This window comes from Mauremys reevesii, linkage group 27 (assembly GCF_016161935.1).
Source record: "Mauremys reevesii isolate NIE-2019 linkage group 27, ASM1616193v1, whole genome shotgun sequence".
Classification (NCBI taxonomy): domain Eukaryota; kingdom Metazoa; phylum Chordata; order Testudines; family Geoemydidae; genus Mauremys; species Mauremys reevesii.
The window spans coordinates 1,983,571-2,001,927 of record NC_052649.1 but is presented as its reverse complement, the minus strand read 5'-3'; the positions used below and the strand labels follow the sequence as shown (position 1 = coordinate 2,001,927).

Genomic DNA, 18,357 nt, shown 5'->3' with positions numbered 1-18,357 from the left:
ATAAGACTGGAAGAGTGCTAATGTTATGCCAGTATTCAGAAAGTGCAAAATATATGACATGGGTGTAGGAGGACTGACACCAGTCCCAGACAAAATAATGGAGAAGCTGATCCAGGATTAAATTAATTAAGAATTAAAGGCTAGGAATATAGCTAATGCCATTCAATGTGGTTTTATGGAAAATAGGTCTTGTCAAACAAACCTGATTTCATTCTTTGAGGAAATAACAAATTTGGCTGATAAAGGTAATTGCATAGATGTAATATACTTAGACATTTGTAAGGCATTTGACTTAATACCAAACGACATTCTGATTAAAAAATTAGCACTATAGAATATCAATAAAGCACAGTTAAACGGATTACTGGCTAACTGGCAGATCTCAGAAACTAGTTGTCAGTGGGGAATCATCATCGAATGGGGTTGTTCTTTCCCCAGAGATTGGTAGTAGGCCTGATGCTATTCAGCATGTTCATCTAATGATCTGGAAGTAAATAGAACATCACTGCTGACGAAAATTGGTAGGTGAGAGATTGGCGGAATGGTAAATCATGATGACGGCAGTCAGACAGGGCGATCTGATAGCTTGGGAAGCTGGGCCTATTTAAACAAAAAGTGTTTTAATACAGTCCAAGTACAAAATTCTACATCTAGGAGCAAGGAACGCAGGCCATGCCTACAGAATTGAGGACTGTATCCTGGAAACCATGTCTTAGGGCTTGTCTACACCACGCAGCTTTTAGCGACAAGGCTGTATCGACACAGCCTTGTTGTTAAAAGTCAGCCTGTGTAAACACTCTGTCGGTACTTTGTCGGCACTTTTGCCGACTAAATACTTCCAGCCCCGCAAGCAGCATTAGCTTTGTCGGCAGGAGAGCGCTTTCATATTTGACTTTAACCATCATCCCTTTTCAGTTTGCTTTTTCCTCATGCTGATTTTTTTTAATTTTATTTTTATTTTGTTTACTTGTTTGAAGACATCCACACCTTCCTCTGCCAAACCCCTGAAAGATAGATCCTCCATTACCCCCCAACGACCCTCCTCTGTTAGTACAACCCCTTTGAAAAACCCCTCCAGTCCTGCTGAGTCCTCAGTACCAGCTTCCACTCCTAAACGAGTCTCTTCTATCACATCCCGACCTGCCAGTACAGGAACGAAAGAAACAAAGCCAAAGGTAAGGAAATCGGTGAAAAAGAAACCGAAGCGACCTTTAAAAAACGATGAGTTGCCCATTCCTGACTGATTGATTCCTGCCAATGCTGACTTAGATCAGCCTGTCTCTCCATGCTGAAATAGGTTCTGAGTGTGTGTGTAACGCTCTCCATGTTACTTAACGGAGGAGGTAAATTGGACTGAAAATTCTCTGAACTGAGACTGTGAATTGCTTCAGTCAGGAATGGCCAGACAACCGTTGTAGCTTGTTTATGGGGTGGCTGGAGCACCTGGTGTTAACAGTGTTTATTTAAAAAAAACCCAAAACAACTAAGTAGTGTGTTATCATGAAATCCGTTACTGTCCTTGGTTAGGGGGTGTTGTTTGGAGTAATTCTTGTGGAAATTTTATAATTCAGTGTTGTACAGAGCAGTCACGTGTCTCTGATCTGCTGGGAGGGTCCCTTGGTTTGCATTAATTTAACGCTGTTTTTTAAAACCTCTCCTCCAATGTGCAGAAGGGTTTTGTCTTGTATTTCAGTGAGGCATTGACTTCTTTCACATTGCAACAACATTGTGTTGGTATTTATGGGTGCATTGACATAGTCTTCTTGTACATATCTCATATATTGGAGTCAGGTCTTCCATGCTACAAAATTATGCAGAAAACACAATACACAGCCCTGTAACAGGGTTGTGGATCATTCTATGTATATTAAAAAAAAAAGACTTTTAGAGTTTCCATTCATATAACTTGTTAGAACCTGAAGGAGAGGGAGAATAGAAATTGTATATCTTGAATAATAGGATGAGCTTCAGTGCTAAAGAATTTGAAGCTGACCAGTTCTGATCTCCGACATGCAGGCGTGCATTGCGTCAGGGCTGGTGTACGTTTTTAAAAAATGAAAATTTTACATTCATAGTAAGAAATAATGCTTAGCGCTCTCTCTCCCCCTGACAGAGAGAGATACAAACAAACAGTAACAACATACTCAAGCTTTCTTTATTAAAAGCAAGAGCAGTGGTTTGAAATTGTTGAACTCTGACCAAGAGCACCTTAGCTTTCTTTTTCACACTTTTAATGGAAGTTTTCATGCCTAGTCCTGCGTCAGACAGGGAGTAAATGGTGTTGAACCCATTTTAGGAAGCTGCCCTGCAGGATTAAAGGGGTTAATAAACAATAAACTGCAGAGGAAATAGGGAAGAAGGATATTTTGTTCTGCTTTTGACTTTTTAAGCACCAATGACCAGCCTGAACAAGCTTTATGTCTGAATTGACCCAGCAGGGTTAACTTTTCATAAACTTTTCAGCACCCTAAAAGAGCTGTTGAATGAACGTAAACCACAATTGATCAGAAATGAGGAAAGGAAGCTTTTGTTTTAGGAACAGGTGAAGGACATGGACTTGCTTTTCGGCCAGCCCTGCTAATTGGGACGGGTAGCAAAGCATTTCATGGCACTGTGTAACTGAAGTGAAGAGCTTGCATGGGAAAGTGGCATGCAGCCATGTGCTTCCCTGTCAGTGTAGGTGCTGCCTCAGGGCTTCCAGTCACTGGGCTGGTGCAGCCAGCGCATCATCATGGGGCAGCATGCTAAGGGCAGTGACTCATACAGCCATTTTAGTGATATATGTATGGAGGTCTCACTGGAAGTTGCTCATCCGACCCTCCGAACCTCGTGGCAGAGTCCCGGGATGGTGGGGGCAGGAGCTGAGGAGTGCTTTGCAGGCCCTCTGCTATCTGAGTGAAGAGAGTAACAATCTTGAGAATGTCCCTTCACTGGGCGGTTGGTTGTTTTTTTTTTTTCTTGTGGGTTTGCAAACCACATGGTAAATGTTTGTTCCCGATTCCGCCTCCAGGGTCCGGAGATGAAAAGCGGAATGAAGATGGCTGCTCCCAGGTCTGCAACACAGCCTCAGAAAAGCCCAGCCAACGCTACCCGGATCCCGGCAAAAACGCCCACGGCCCCCAAGACGCCTCCCAATGCTGGTAGGATGGAGTGTGTGCTGCATGCAGCAAAATCCCCAATGGGCATTCAGCACGTTTACAGGGAGGCAGGAATCTTCTCTTTCCAGAAAGCACTGGGATTGTCCCTCCCTAAAATCACTGACCGGGCCAGACTTCGTGTGCACATCTCTTTTTGAGCATACTGTGTCACAAAGCAGCCTGTCTGCACTCAGCCCCCTTTCTCCTGCTGCAGGAGCAAAATTCTCCTTCCCGAGCTACTCTGCAATGTCAGGAGTCTAGACCCATGGGGAGATGTGGAAAGATGAGTGTTAGATGGACTGTGCTTTTTCTTCATGGGTATGAGGGCATGAATAGTGTAGCCCTGGCGGAGCCTAAAAGTAATAGGTGATTTCCCTTGTCCGGGAAAAATGATCCATCTGAAACTACCCTCTTGGGTGCTGCAGTGTCCAGCCAAGACTCCATAAGAGCTGGAGAAAGAAGGGGGGAAATCTGGCCTGTCAATCTAGCAGAGGGTTCAGAGTGAATTTTCTGTAGGGATCTTCCCTGTGGTGAAGTCCCCCAGTATCTGGAATGCTGCTGGTGTGAGACAACCTATGTTGCCTCTAGTGTACTGGGAGATAGAGCAGTAGCAAAGTGGGGATGAATAAATCTTGTATTTCATCTAGCTCTTGAACAGTGTGGTGGTATAGACGTCCCTTTCAGTGAGAAGAGGATCCTTTTATACGGGTACAGTTAGGTAGGGTGGGTCTTCCTGTACTTTGGGGAGCCCTATAGAATAGCACCTAGGGTTCATTCACTAGGGTAAGATAGATTAAGGAGTGTGGGTGTGGTAGCGCTGATTTGTATAACATCCATCACAGTTTTGTGTGTATTGAGCTATGAATAGTTTTTGTGTAATAAGCCAGGTTGGTTACTGCTCTGTCTGCTTCCTTCATATAATCGTCTTGGTTTAGGATGACAACTGCACCTCCTTTATCCTCTGGTTAGATCCCTCTGGGAGTACCATTCCTTGGATGCGCTCTGCTCTGATTTGGAAGACTTGAGCTGCTCCATTTTTTACTCCAGCTAGTTTTTCTTTTTTATTTATTGATAGATCTTTCAAAAGGCCGGTCATTCATTCCTGAAAGGGGCTATTAGTTGGGGATAGAGGCAACTTTGTAAATCATTTTTATTTAGGATTCATTCTCCTAACAGTGATGGGGGGGATTAAGCCAGTGCTCTTGATGCTTTCTGAGGATGCTTTCTGCTCCAGAGGTCACAAATTACCTTGAAAATCGTGTGTCCTGCTGAATATTTCTTCTGTTTATCCAGACACCGCTAAAACCTTTGTTAACGTTTGAAGCGTAATGGATTTTACTTAAGTTTCTTTAACTTTCTTTCAGCTGGCAGGAAGGAGCAGAGAAAGCCGCCTACCACAGCAGCAAAATCTGACAAAGGTAAAATGTAAGGCTTTCCCCCCCGTTCGATCTTGGAAACAATCAAGCTGCTCAGCGGCCTGAGCTGTTTTAAAAATATTTTGCAATGTCAGTGTTTTTCCTTTTTCATATTTTTTAATTACAAAAATTGCATCTGAATATTTTTGTTTGTAGCCTCTCAGGCATTGAGAGGTTAATGTCACCGCCCTGTGCAAAGCTAGTTTTTCATGATCTATGTTCAGAAAACCAGCTTAATTTTGTGTGTTGGGACCGGGCTCCCATTCGCTGTTAAGTTGAAATTGCAGAAATGCAGCTTCCCAGCACTGTTCCACTCCTGTTGCATGGAGCAAGTCAACAAAAAGTGTTCGTCTCCCCAGCTCCCACACTGGTCCTGAGTGAGTGAGATTGAGAAAGAGAGAGTCTGGGTCCTGGTTAGTTCAAGAGGCAGATTAGGGGTCAGGTTACCTGGGTTTCATTCCATACAGATGTCGGTAAGAACCATGGTGGATATTGCCTAAGAACGCTGGTTGGGTTTTGAGCGTGGGTCAGCTCGGATGTAAAGCGCCAAACAACCATTCTATCATTCCTGCCTCAGCCGTTCATGCTGGGTGGCTGTGGGCAAGCTGTCCCCCAGCCCCCGCTCTGTGCCTCAGTTTCCCCATCTGTTAAATGGGGGCAATGATGTTGACCTCCATGTAAAATGCTTTGAGATCTGCTGATGGAAAGGCATGCAGAAGAGAGAGGTTTTATTTTTAACTAAATGTTTGCAAAGTGCCTTGAAATCCTTAGATAAAAGTGCAGTTCTATGTACCTTCCTTCCCAACCCCTGTGATCCCCCGTGCTGTGCCTGTCCCTTCGGGATTCTCCTCTGTAGAATCGTTACTCCGTCGCCTCGATTCACTGGTGTTTGTTTCTAGCTAGCCCCTCCCTTTGTAAACCAAGATCCTCCCCAAACTGTGACCTCCTAGGGGGATGGTCAGTACTAGTCATCCCCTCGCTGGTAAGTAACAATCGGAGCAACTAGTGAATGTTGACTCCGTGGGCGTTCCGCGTGTCGAATAGCAGGTGGGCGTTCTTGGAGCAGATTGATCCATTCAATAAACGTTGGCAGCACTTTGCACAGCAACCTGTGCCTCCACCCTGCTATTACATGTGTGTCTGCGAATTTCAGGTGAACCAGCGAAGTCTGGAGACAGAAGTGGTTACAGCAGCCCTGGCTCACCCGGCACCCCCGGCAGCCGTTCCCGCACGCCCTCCCTGCCAACTCCCCCGAACAGGGAGCCCAAGAAGGTGGCAGTGGTTCGCACGCCACCGAAATCCCCTGCTTCTGCCAAGAGCCGCCTGCAGACGTCTACCGCCCCCATGCCTGATCTGAAAAACGTCAGGTCCAAGATTGGTTCCACTGAAAACCTGAAGCACCAGCCAGGAGGTGGAAAGGTAAATCCTATATCTGCTTTCCACGTGGATGTCGGCAGATATTGCATGGAGTTTTGGCTTACAGTGGAGAGCTCTCTCTTGATTTATAATAGAAGAGCCGCTTGCGGCCTCTCGCCTTGAAGCAGCAGCAGTGGATGACAGTAGCTTGCCTAAGTTCCAGCCAGTATCTGGTTTAGTATCTGGGTGGTTGTGCTGAAATTGCTGGCCTGGCTTAGTGAGCCAAGGGACGGGGCGTAGGCTGCAGAACCTGGGCTCCGGTCCAAGCGGCAGCTCACAGCTTAGAGCACTAGTGCGAGCCCTGCTAGCCGGGCCGGGCTGTACCCTTAGGCACTTTTCTCACTCAATATATTGATCGAGCAGTTTGTCCCTGGAGCAGCGGGGTTCCCATCTGATCTGGGAAGGCTCACAAGCTCGGGATCAAGTCTTATGTGACTTTCTCTCCGGTCATGTGCATGAAGATAGTTTCCTACTATCTTGTCTCATTCTGAAGGTTCTGCTGCACTTTCCTTTAGGGACCATGGGAAGCGAAGATGCTATCGAGTAATGGGTAATGCCTGTTTTTAAAGCTCGTGGACTCTTTCTGGTGCGTTCACTTTAATGGGGTTTTGCGGTTGCCCGGGACACACGGACTATAGGAGCAGTGCATCAGCTAGAGGTGCCCTTAAGGTCTCTCCAGACTGTATTCTCAATATCCCCTTCCACCATCATGCCAACCTCCCGCATGACACAAACTACTTCATAGGCCTCCAACCCCAGGGCCAAATTCTACCTTCAACCTTTGCACCTCTTCCACCACAGAATCATAGAATATCAGGGTTGGAAGGGACCTCAGGAGGTCATCTAGTCCAACCCCCTGCTCAAAGCAGGACCAACCCCAACTAAATCATCCCAGCCAGGGCTTTGTCAAGCCTGACCTTAAAAACCTCTAAGGAAGGAGATTCCACCACCTCCCTAGTGAACCCATTCCAGTGCTTCACCACCCTCCTCGTGAAACAGTGTTGCCTAACATCCAACAAAAAGAACAGGAGGACTTGTGGCACCTTAGAGACTAACAAATTTATTTGAGCATAAGCTTTCGTGGGCTTACAGTCCACTTCATCGACCTCCCCCACTGCAACTTGAGACCATTGCTTCTTGTTCTGTCATCTGCCACCACTGAGAACAGCCGAGCTCCATCCTCTTTGGATCCTCTCTTCAGGTAGTTGAAGGCTGCTATCAAATCCCCCCTCACTCTCCTCTTCTGCAGACTAAATAACCCCAGTTCCCTCAGCCTCTCCTCGTAAGTCATGTGCTCCAGCCCCCTAATCATTTTTGTTGCCCTCCGCTGGACTCCGTCCAATGTGTCCACATCCCTTCTGTAGTGGGGGGACCAAAACTGGATGCAATACTCCAGGTGTGGCCTCACCAGTGCTGAATAGAGGGGAATAATCACGTCCCTCGATGTGCTGGCCATGCTCCTACTAATGCAGCCCAATATGCCGTTGGCCTTCTTGGCAACGAGGGCTCAGTGGGAGCTGGTCCAGTGGGAGTTGGTATCAGAGGGCGGAGTTTAGACTTGTGTCTGGAGCGGTAAAACAGCTGATGATGAAACAGTGAAGGGGAGCAGTGGGAGGGAGCGCGAGCGTAAATGTCCGAGCGAAGTAGTTGATGGAAATACAAATAATTAAAACAAACATGAGCCTTTCCAGCTGCATGGTTTCTTTTATAGACCTCACTGTATCCAGTTTACAAGGAGAACCCCACAACAATGGGGGCTGTGTAGGTGTGCGGGGGAAGGGCGTGTGGTTGGGAGAAGCGATGTATTAAGTCTGGGCTGCCAGGCAAACTAAAAATGGTTCTTTTAAATAACCTGTTGAAAACAGAAAACAATTGTTGACCCTCAGAGAGAATCATCTTTAGGAACCAGTCGACAAAGGAGTTTGTTGTCTTCTGAGGGGTCTTGTTTTCACTCGAATTCCAGGCCACCTCCCTCCCCTGTACTTAGATTTCTTCCCACTGCTCTCAGCCTGTTGGATCGGGGTCCTGATCCGTCCTAGGCAGACAATTGAGGGACTAGATACCACTGTACATCTCATCAACATAGGGCAGTGAAGAATCCCTTCTCCCCACTTCCGAGGGGTGAATGCACACTGGAGGGCACTGCTGGCCAAAACCAGACTTGCTGCATCGGGAGAGGGATAGCTCAGGGGTTTGAGCATCGGCCTGCTAAACCCAGGGTTGTAAGTTCAATCCTTGTGGGGCCATTTAGGGATCTGAGGCAAAATCAGTACTTGGTCCTGCTAGTGAAGGCAGGGGGCTGGACTCAATGACCTTTCAAGGTCTCTTCCAGTTCTATGAGATAGGTGTCCGACAGTAGGTCCAATTGCAAGAGCTTGCATTTCTCTGAAGGATGGAGCACTGTGTACTGTCCTCAGCGGCTGGTTGGGAGCCATTTGTGTGACCATATAGGAGATTTGCTGAGTGACTGGGTAAATGTGTGACATCGGCATTTAGATACAACATTGGTATGTCACCCGAGTGGCTTTTTGCAGTATTTTAGGTAGCATTTTTTAAAAGGAGCATTTTTTGCCATCGCTGGCAATTATCAATTAAATAGTCACGTTCTGCATTTTTATTACAATGTATTAAGTGGCTTTTGGAGTCAGTGCTGGTTTGTGATGCCATCTAAAATTGCAGCCCTCCTTGACGAGGCCATCAGTACCAACCATTCATGCCGAGTACTCAGAGCAGAGCTGATGTGCCACACTAGAGACGTTTCCCCGTTCTTCCAACAGTACAAACCTTTCCCGCTGGCTTCTGGCACGAGCAGCCGCATTCCAACCGCCTGCCTTAGGACCCGCAGTAAACTGGAACTGGCGGACTTCAAAATTGCAATAGTTCAGTGGGTTCAAAAGTGAAAAGTCAGTTTATTGTAAATTGATTAAAGTCTGTGCTTGTTGTAATAAGCCATTTCCGCTTTGAAGTCAGTTATCTAACCCTCCACCATCATCCTAACGAGTGACCTTCTGTTTCCTTTTTTACAATAAGAATAAGAACAGCTGAACTTCAAGATGGTTTCCGCTATGTGTGGGTGGGGGGGGAATAGGTGGTGGTCCTCTTGGGATCTTACTGCTGTTAAGTTTGCTTGGGTCTTATGATCCCCTTAGTAGGGTAAATGTAGCTACAGTGTCAGGAACAAATGGAAGAAGTTTGAGCTTTTGAAAGGCAGCGTAATCTAGTGGATGGAGCCCAGGGCTGGGAGCCGGAAGTGGAGAAGGTGTTTATTGACTGGTAAATGTTTCAGGTATTTCCCTGTTAATGGATAACTAGTGCACTTGGAGGAAAGGCAGACAGCAGGTAGTTAAGGAAAAACAAACGTCAAGGGAGAGAGACAGCAACATCTAATTGGATTGGTTGTGTCAGACATGTTATGTGTTCATTGGACTGTCTGTGCAAGTGCACTGCTGCAGAGTCACTTAATGACATGCTGTTGTTTTAAAAACCCATCCAGACTGATTTGTTTCCAGATTTGCAGAATGACTAATCATGCTAAGACTAAAAAAAGATTCATCAGCCCCCAGTTTCTACATCCCCATCATCAGCCCTTTAAAAAGGAAATGTAGAAAGGAGCTCTGGGACGCAGCTTTCATGGTAGCAGCAATAACCGGCTACAGCAGGCCAGAAGCTTTGCTGAAGTGTGCATCTGCAGAATGACCATGGAACAGAGAACACAGCCCACCCGCGTTTGTGTGGATTTGTAACTCTCGCCCAGGCAATGGAGTTAGTGAAGTGGGGATTTCTTCTGCTCTTACTAAACAATAACTTTCTCATAAAGTAAACTGAGGGCTTGTCTGCACGCAGAGTCGTACTGGCATGGTTAAAGCAGAACAACTCCTCTAGTGTGAATGCAGTTATACCGGTATAAAGGTGCTTATAGATTCATAGATTTCAAAGCCAGTAAATACCATTTGATCATCTAGTTTGACCTTCTTATGGGGAGGGGGATAAACTGTGGTGGTATAAGGTGCCTTTATCCCAGTATAACTCTGTCCACACTGGGGGCTGTATTGGTATAACCATAGCTGTAAAAACTCACATCCCAAATTAAAATGGTTATACTGGCACTAAATCTGTCTGTAGATAGGTCTCAGTTAGTGACAGGCCAGGCACTCTGAGCATAATAGTATGTAAGTCACCAGTAGATTTCTAGCTTGTGTACGTGTGCATTTAGAAAGTGTATAGCTGTAGATATGAAATACAGAGTCAAAGAGGCAAATCCTTTAGCCTCGTTTGTCACGGAGCTGGGCTGCCCATTTTATCTAGAATTTAAGACCTTATAAAGTGCAAAGACGTTGGTCTCCGTTCCTTTGTAGCTCTTTCTGTCTCAGATGTTTGAATCCCTCTGAACCCGTGTGTGGGGTTTGACCGTATTTCTGGTTTGTGGTCTTCTTTGCTGGCTGTTTCTGCCCCTTCCGTTCTCAGTCACTCAGCTCTGAGCGAAAGCGAGTCCGCTCTGCTGCAGCTTCTCCAGTCTGGCGCTGTTTGGATCGGGGCGGCTGGGGGGTGGCTTCAGGCTCATCTCTCCTCTAACCCCACCAGATTAGAGCTGGGGAATTTATGCAGAGCCCAGCGGAGTTTTCATTTTCCTCACTTGGAATTCGAGAGCACTTTCCGACCCACTTATTACTTGGCATGTTTCCCTCTGAATGTGCTGAAGGAAACTTGGACAGCTGGGTTTTTGCATGTTTTTCTAGCTTGTAAACTGGGGCTACCTATGCTGGAGACAAGCAGTTTTTATCTCACTCTAACCAGGCCGCTGTAGAACCAGTAACTTGAGTAGACAAAGCAGGATCGAACCAGCCCATTGGCGCTGCTCTCTCTACTGGGTCGTGCTCTGGGTTGTTTCACCCAAACAGCATTTGGGTGGTTTAACACAGAGTTGATCTCTGAATGGTGGTGGTGTTACTCATGCTCTTTTCTGGCTGTCAAGGTGCAGATAATGAATAAGAAGCTGGATCTTAGCAACGTTCAGTCCAAGTGTGGCTCAAAGGATAATATCAAACACAGTCCAGGAGGAGGCAGTGTGAGTACTTTCACACTTTCATGCACTATAACAGACCTTACTAATAGTGGCATGATTGTGTACACTAAACCTCCAATGCTATCTTCAGCGACCAGGCGTTCAGATAGCTATTGGTGATGTGCAATAAATTAACTCATTAACACGGAAGACCTGGTTAGATAAACTCGATTGAGTCCTGTACATGCATCGTGTGAACTGATTTAATTGAAAATCCTTCAAGAAGAAACAATGTTCCATAAGAAAATATCCTGTTAACCCAGAGGTTTCTAGCTACCTGGAAGTATAAGTGCCTTGTTGTCTGCAGAATGGAATGATTGTACCAGACAGAAGATTAGGTGGATGCTAACGCTCTCTGTGTGCCAGTCGTTGCTATGGACGGTAGCTTAGGAAGTGCAGGCAAACTGAGGTCCCCTAGTTCTGCAAAGTGCCATCTCCAATTGCAACACCATATAAAACACGTGAAAGACCCAGTCACTGCCCGAGAGCTACGTTCAGACTCAGGCAGTGGATGATACATGGGTGGCAGGGTCCTTTTAAAGATCATGCATCTACTTGTTTATGACAGTGTCTCCGGCATGCTTTAGGCAGTGGCCTGAGAGGACTGGTCAGAGTTTTGCTGGACTTGCTGATATGGACAGGGGGATGCTCCAATTTAAGCTGTTAGCTTCAATGGGGGCACCCTTATAGTGACACTGGCAGCGTGGTAGGGGCCCACTCAGAGTTACATACAGTTTGCAAATACACGCCCAGCCCAAACGTTTTACCTCTACTCGTACAGTCCCAGGAACGAGGAACAAAAACTGTGTGTTGAGCTCCCGATTGCACTGCTGAAAATCTGGAGTAACTTAATGGACTTGCACCATGTCTCTGAGGGCACAATGTGGCTCCAGGGGAATAAAGTCAGGAGAGAATGACAGAGCCAAGGGAAAGATTATCACAGAGATGGGTGTCCACAGTGCTATCTGTGACCAGCATATGGGAGCTGTCTTATGCTTAGGGACCTACCAAATTCACGGTCCATCTAGGTCAATTTCACGGTCATGGGATTTAAAAAAATCATAAATTCCATGATTTCGGCTATTCAAATCTGGAATGTCACAGTGTTGTAACTGTAGGGGTCCTGACCCAAAAGGGAGTTGTAGGGAGGTCACAAGGTGGTTGGGGGGGGGAGGGCTACCCTTACAGCTCTGCTGCTGCTGGCGGTGGCACTGCCTTCAGAGCCCAGGTCAGAGCTGTGGCCAGCAGCAGCGCAGAAGGAAGGATGGCACAGCATGGTCTTGCCACCTTTATTTCTGCGCTGCTGCCTGCGGACCCGGGTCCTCGGTCTGCAGCCGCCACTCTCTGGCTGCCCAGCTCTGAAGGCAGCAGCGCAGAAGGAAGGGTGGCATGGTAGGGTATTGCCACACTTATGTCTACGCTGCTGCTGGCTGCCGCGCTGCCTTCAGAGCTGTGCGCCCCGCCAACAGCTGCTGCTCTCCAGCCATCCAGCTCGAAAGGCAGCCCAGAAATAAGGGTGGGAATACCATGCCCCCCTAAAATAACCTCCCTGCAACTCCCTTTGGGTCAGGACCCCCAATTTGAGAAACGCTGGTCTCTCCCGTGAAATCTGTATAGTACAGGGTTAAAAGCACACAAATAACTAGATTTCACGGGGGGAGACCAGATTTCACGATCTGTGTCGCGTTTTTCATGGCTGTGAATTTGGTAGGACCCTACTTCTGCTTATCAGCAGCCTTCAGACCTTTTCAAAGCAATTGACTTCCTTTTGTTTTCTCCTCTCCGTGGCTCCCTTCCCTCCCCCAGGGGCTGGGCTGGCAGAAGGATCTGGCCTCGGGGGTGGTGGTTGTGCTTTCTCCGCATCGGGCCCCACCCTGTCTGATTTTCCCCAGTTTACATGGTGCTGCTCTGTGTACTTTGTGAGAGGCCAGCAGTCTCTGCTCTTGCCACTGATTCACTCTAGTATGGGCAATTGAATTCATGTTTCTTGCCAGTAAGAACTCAGCTAGTTAATGAGAAATGAGCTGTTGCTATAGCAACATTCATCTTTTTTTTTTTTTTTTTTGTAACCGTTGGGCACAGACACTCTACGGTGTCATCTGATAATCCAGTGGGACCTCCTTTTTCTGCTCCACCAGAGGGATGCATTAGGTGAGGGGTGGTCTGAGCATTGCTGTGGGAGCCGGGTACCCCTGAGATCTAATCTGGGCTCTGGCATGGATCCCCCCCGGCAGCTTGCTTTGTGCCTCTGTATCCTCCTCTCGGAAATAGGGTTGACTTTTCTCTGCCTCCAGTGGGATCATGAGGGTTGGTTAGTTAATGTCTGTAAAAGGGTTGGAGAGAAGGGCAGAGAATTTCTATTTATTATTTGTAAACTGCTTTGAAGATGGAAGGCTCTGTAGGCCCAGAGCTCAAATATGTTTGGTTCGAGCTTGTATTCTTTTATTGGTGACTACTGAATTTAAATGAAAGGTGTTGAAGACTTCCTGGGATGTGTGGGGGAGCCGTGGATACAGAGAGCAGCAGCTGCTCGGGTTCTCTGAGTCATCCTTTTCTTGCCTCTTGTGTGGATTGCAAGAGCAATTTCCCTGTGTCTGTCGCTATTCCCAGCTCTCTCCTCTGTGAGGCCAAACCCTAGGATTCTCTTTCTCCATTTCACTCTCCCTTGCATGTAGAATGTGGGCTCTGGTATCTGCGTGCAAGAACCACATCAAAATAAAGGAAGGCTTGTTATCACTATGGTATTACTGTCAGATAGTTGTCTTTTAAAGTAACTCTCAGGGATATGGGGATGGGTTTTCCCTTCTGTTTTCTGCTCATGTCATTGGGGGTGTGTGTCTGTCTGTCTGTCTGTCTGTATCTATCCCAGGCCTTTCTAGAATATGATCTGTCATCAGATTGTTCAGTGTGATCTTTCTTACAGCTACAAACCCAGATTTATTTAACTGCCCGTTGTGTGTATTACAAAACTACTGTCTAGTTTAACCAGTTTAAATGTTTCCAAAGGCTGTTAACCGCATGTCCCCCCCAAAAAAATTCTAGGCGCTCAGTGTCATGTGATGAGAAATCTTTGAACTTGTTGGTTTAAATGGCACCGTTTAAATGAAACGATGAGATGTACACATTCAGACGTGCTGAAAAAATTTAAATGCATTGCAAGTAATATTGTATTATGTGGTTTTGTGTATTAAAAAGTATCACTTTGCGACTTGTGCTTTTTAAAGAAAAACTTTAATTCCATTACAACATTTTTTCAGAAACACAGATTTCAGTCACTTATTCTATGCACATTGATCATTTCTGTTCTTTCAGTTTTTGTGGACATAAACTTTAAGTTTTACTTCAGAAAAGGTATTTGTTTGTTTTAAATTTCTCTTTAGTATATCTTTTCTGGATGATCTGAATATGAAACTTAATTAAACAACATTCCACTTTTTTCCTCTCACTTAAGCACTTTAAATGCCTTTGCTTCCCCCCTCCTGTGGAGGACGGATGATAACCTTGTGCATGCTGAACACGTTGATTTTAGAGAGGCCGCTACACATGGGCTTTAATGATTTCACAGTTTCTGGTGGCAAGTTCTTCTGTAACTGCGAGTGTATTAATCTTATGGGGGTTTACCTGCACTTTATCTCAAATCCAAATCAGGTCCCAGTGTATTCTGTGCTTTTTTTTTTTAAATCCTCGGTGATGCTAAAAATGGGGTGTCCTTTCCCTTTTTCTTTTTGATACGAACAGGTGCAAATTGTTTACAAGCCTGTAGACCTGAGCCGTGTGACATCCAAGTGTGGTTCCTTGGGCAACATTCATCATAAACCAGGTATTGTCCGACTTCGTAGTGCCTGAGCTTTCCAGGGTTTTCTCTGAAGAGCTTGTAGCCTACATTTTAGACATGCCAAGTGAGAGCGATAAAGAGCAGAGAGGTGGGGCTGGGCTGACGATACAGGGACCAGATAGCAAGTGTGAAAAATCGATATGGGGTGTGGCTAATAGGTGCCCTAGGACAAAGCCCCAAATGTATGGACTGTCCCTGTAAAATCAGGACTTCTGGTCACCCTAGCTGAGGAGGAGCTTAGACTTAGAATGGCCAGTGTGGGTCCCATTTAACTATCATCATTCTGCTCATCCCCTATCCATCAGCACATCTCGGCGCCCAGATGTGACCACTGTTAAACAGGCAGGAGCGCACAATAGATGCGTGACTCCGGAAACCTGGCTTTCGTTCTCTAGCAGCACTGAGCCCCACTCTGCTCTCTCTTCCAGGTGGTGGCCAGGTGGAGGTGAAATCGGAGAAACTGGACTTCAAAGAGAAGGTGCAGTCGAAAATTGGGTCATTAGATAACATCACCCATGTCCCTGGAGGAGGGAATAAAAAGGTAAGAAGCTGCACGGTACCGAGCGCTCCTGCTGTCCTCTCTCAGGTGGGCAGGCACTATGTGTACGTGTCGGAGTGAGTATGGGGGCGAATACAGATCAATGTCTGGACACAGCAGCTGTCACTGGGTTTATCCAACTCCTGTTTCATACCAGCGTCCTCTTCTCTGAATGCTGGGTGTGTTCTCTGCCGCAGCTCCCCCTGATTATCCAGCCTCCCCCGTTCTTGAAGCCACTATAACATTTTGGGGAAAGAGGGTTTGCGCTGCAGCTGAAATCGGTCACATCTGAGTGAAACCGTGCTGCTGTCGTCCGCTTGGAGGTTGCTTTTCAAAAGGTGTAAATTGTCATCCGCTGGAAGTTTCGGGCTCCGATACAAGCACAGGCTTAACTTTAAAGTCAGCTGGACTTCAGCGGGGCTGAAGCATGTGCTTAAACGCTGCTCTGTGTCGGGGCCTGATCCATCCATTCGTCTGACTCATTCGTGCCTCTGAGTAACGAGTTCGGTTTCATGCCGGTGACCTGTCAGAATGGCAGCAGAACTGCCTGCCGAGCTCAGGGAAACGCAGCCCTGCAGGGGTAAGTGAGACACAAATGATCACTCTGGCGCTGTGCAGATAAATACCAGGACGTTCATTTTGCCATAGCGAGATGTTCACAGCGTAGCAGAAATTGACAGTTGGCCAATCACTTCCTTTTGGGGGGGATCAGGAGAAAACCATGAGAGGTGTGTGGCTTTAATGCAAGTGTGAGTGGTAACTTGCAAGCTACAGTCCAACTCGGCCCAACGTGTGTGGTTGAAACTTCCTCTCAATAGACATTCTCCCGCATGTTTTTAAAAGCCCCACGCCTACCCATACTATTAGTGTCTGTGATAACGAGCGGCACGTTACACGCACGCTCCGTGCTCAGCCCCAGTTTGTAGACTAATACAGATCTAAGTATTTGGGGCATTTTGAGGTCTTGGGGCCTTTACTACCAGGGTGGGGTGGAGTGGGTTGCATTTGTATTCAGTTTTTTAGCCAATAGGCATTTTACTATAAACAAGACATTTTAATTATATATTACATGACTATAAAATTGTAGGACTGGGAGGGACGTCAGGTGGTCATTTAGTCCAGTCCCCGGCACTCATGGCAGGACTAAGTATCATCTAGACCATCCCTGACGGGTGTTTGTCAAAACAAAACAATATGATCACGTGATTTCTTTTTATTCGCTTTCCTAGTTTTTCTGTTGTTCCCTAAATGTCAGTGTCATTGAATGGGCTTACGCCCCGAGCTTTCCTATTGTAAGATGTTATAGCTTATAGTTGGATTTGCATCTTACCTGGTTTTTTCAGCCTCAGCTGCAAAGTATGAAGCAGACTGTTGGACTGGGAAGCTGGCATTTCAGGGAAGCAGTCTATTAAAGACTTGACTTTAATTAGAAAAGAGCAAGTTTGTTGACATTTCAGAGAGAAGATATTCTCTTTTGGCCTCAAACTTCAGTCTCCCAGCATGGGCTGAACAGCTGGGCTATAGGGCTGCTGCGGTATTTGACATCTGAAAGTCTGGTGTGTGTGGGTGGGGTGGGGGGAGGCTTAGTCATTCGCTTGGAGGATATTGATTTGAACAGTTAAACCCTGGACTAGGCAAAGTGCTTATGTGCAGTCTTATCTTTAAGCACACACTAGTTCTGTCAAAGGTATTGAGACGACTCCTGCTTAAAGTTAAGCACCGGCATAGTGCTCTGCCGAATCGGGGTGTGACACTGCCAACAAACTCTGTAAAACGTGTTCAGTGGAAAAAAAATATTTTTGCGGTTAGCACATTGTGTGACTACGGCAAATACATTATGTTTGTTTATAATTTTATGTATTTATACATTTATTTTTATTTTCATTGTTTAGACATGAATTGAGAACTTGCTTGGACTGTCTGTGTTGATTTTCTTAGTGCTGAATGCCCTGCTGTGCCATTACCGATTCCCCACGAGGGGTGATGCATTGGTGTGTGCACACTCCCATGCGGCTGCATATCAAACAGTGAGATTTAGTCAGTCGAATAATGATCAAACCTCATGAATAGCCAGTAATAATAAATGGCATTTTTAAAGGATCCGGATCTGTGTATACACAGATACCATATTTTCTTTAAGACCTAAAGTAAATTGTTCATTAAAACAAATATACATTGAAGATACTTCATAATTTGCTCTTTGTTTATTAGGTAAAAATTAAAGTCTTGTTTTTAAACACAGCCTATGGCTGAAGGCTTGGATGATAGTGCTTGAAATGTTCTCACAACAACGTGAAGGGCACCAGCATCTGAAATGAGACACCGAATACAGCACAACTGGGTGGATGAATTGGGCAGGAACCATGCAAGGATGCTGGGATGGGGGTGATGTTTTGTGGATTCATTAGTCAAATTTGGGGACAGTGGGACCCAGTATTCGATTTCTCCGCAGTAGGAGTGAACCAGGGGAAGGTTGTTATTGTCTTGCTGATTGTTCAACCTTTTTATCAAAAACTTGACGAGATGGAAAGGTTCTGTTCAGCTCTGTGTTCCAGCACTTGGTTTTTGGATGCATTTTGTAAATGTCTTGAAAAGCTTTCTAGCTGTCAGCCTCTTCCAGCAAATGCACTAGCTTCTCTGACTGAGGAATTACTTGGCTTCCCTACCCTTCTCTCACTGCCATTACACATCGAGCTGTACTGTGCCACTCTCTTCCTTGCTCAGCTTGAGCATCTTTTCATTTCTTTTTATCTCCTTGTACAGTCACTGAGCCATAGTTAGAAGCTTTTGCCATTTGGAGCAATTGACAACACAACAACATGGCTTCTCTAATCCCACGTGGTTGTGTATCGCAGTATTGTAATTTAGCCACAGGCCTCATTCAGTCATGTGATCACGATACTGAAATTCACACCTTCTGGGTACATCTACAGTGCAAAAAACAAACCTCGGCA

General features: G+C 46.0%; 1 protein-coding gene across 22 annotated transcripts in view; it reads left to right on the top strand.

The window, feature by feature from the left end:
- The window catches only part of MAPT (microtubule associated protein tau), a 90,575-nt gene that overhangs the window by 65,283 nt on the left and 6,935 nt on the right, over positions 1-18,357 (top strand). For 16 of the 22 annotated variants that reach the window (XM_039516314.1, XM_039516311.1, XM_039516308.1 and 13 more), the window contains 7 exons: positions 978-1,175; positions 3,011-3,140; positions 4,502-4,555; positions 5,706-5,971; positions 10,941-11,033; positions 14,769-14,850; positions 15,294-15,406. In XM_039516314.1, coding sequence (XP_039372248.1) covers positions 978-1,175; positions 3,011-3,140; positions 4,502-4,555; positions 5,706-5,971; positions 10,941-11,033; positions 14,769-14,850; positions 15,294-15,406 — 936 coding nt within the window. The remainder of the gene's footprint in view (positions 1-977; positions 1,176-3,010; positions 3,141-4,501; positions 4,556-5,705; positions 5,972-10,940; positions 11,034-14,768; positions 14,851-15,293; positions 15,407-18,357) is intronic. The other 6 variants (XM_039516316.1, XM_039516315.1, XM_039516313.1 and 3 more) reach the window with 3 other exon arrangements.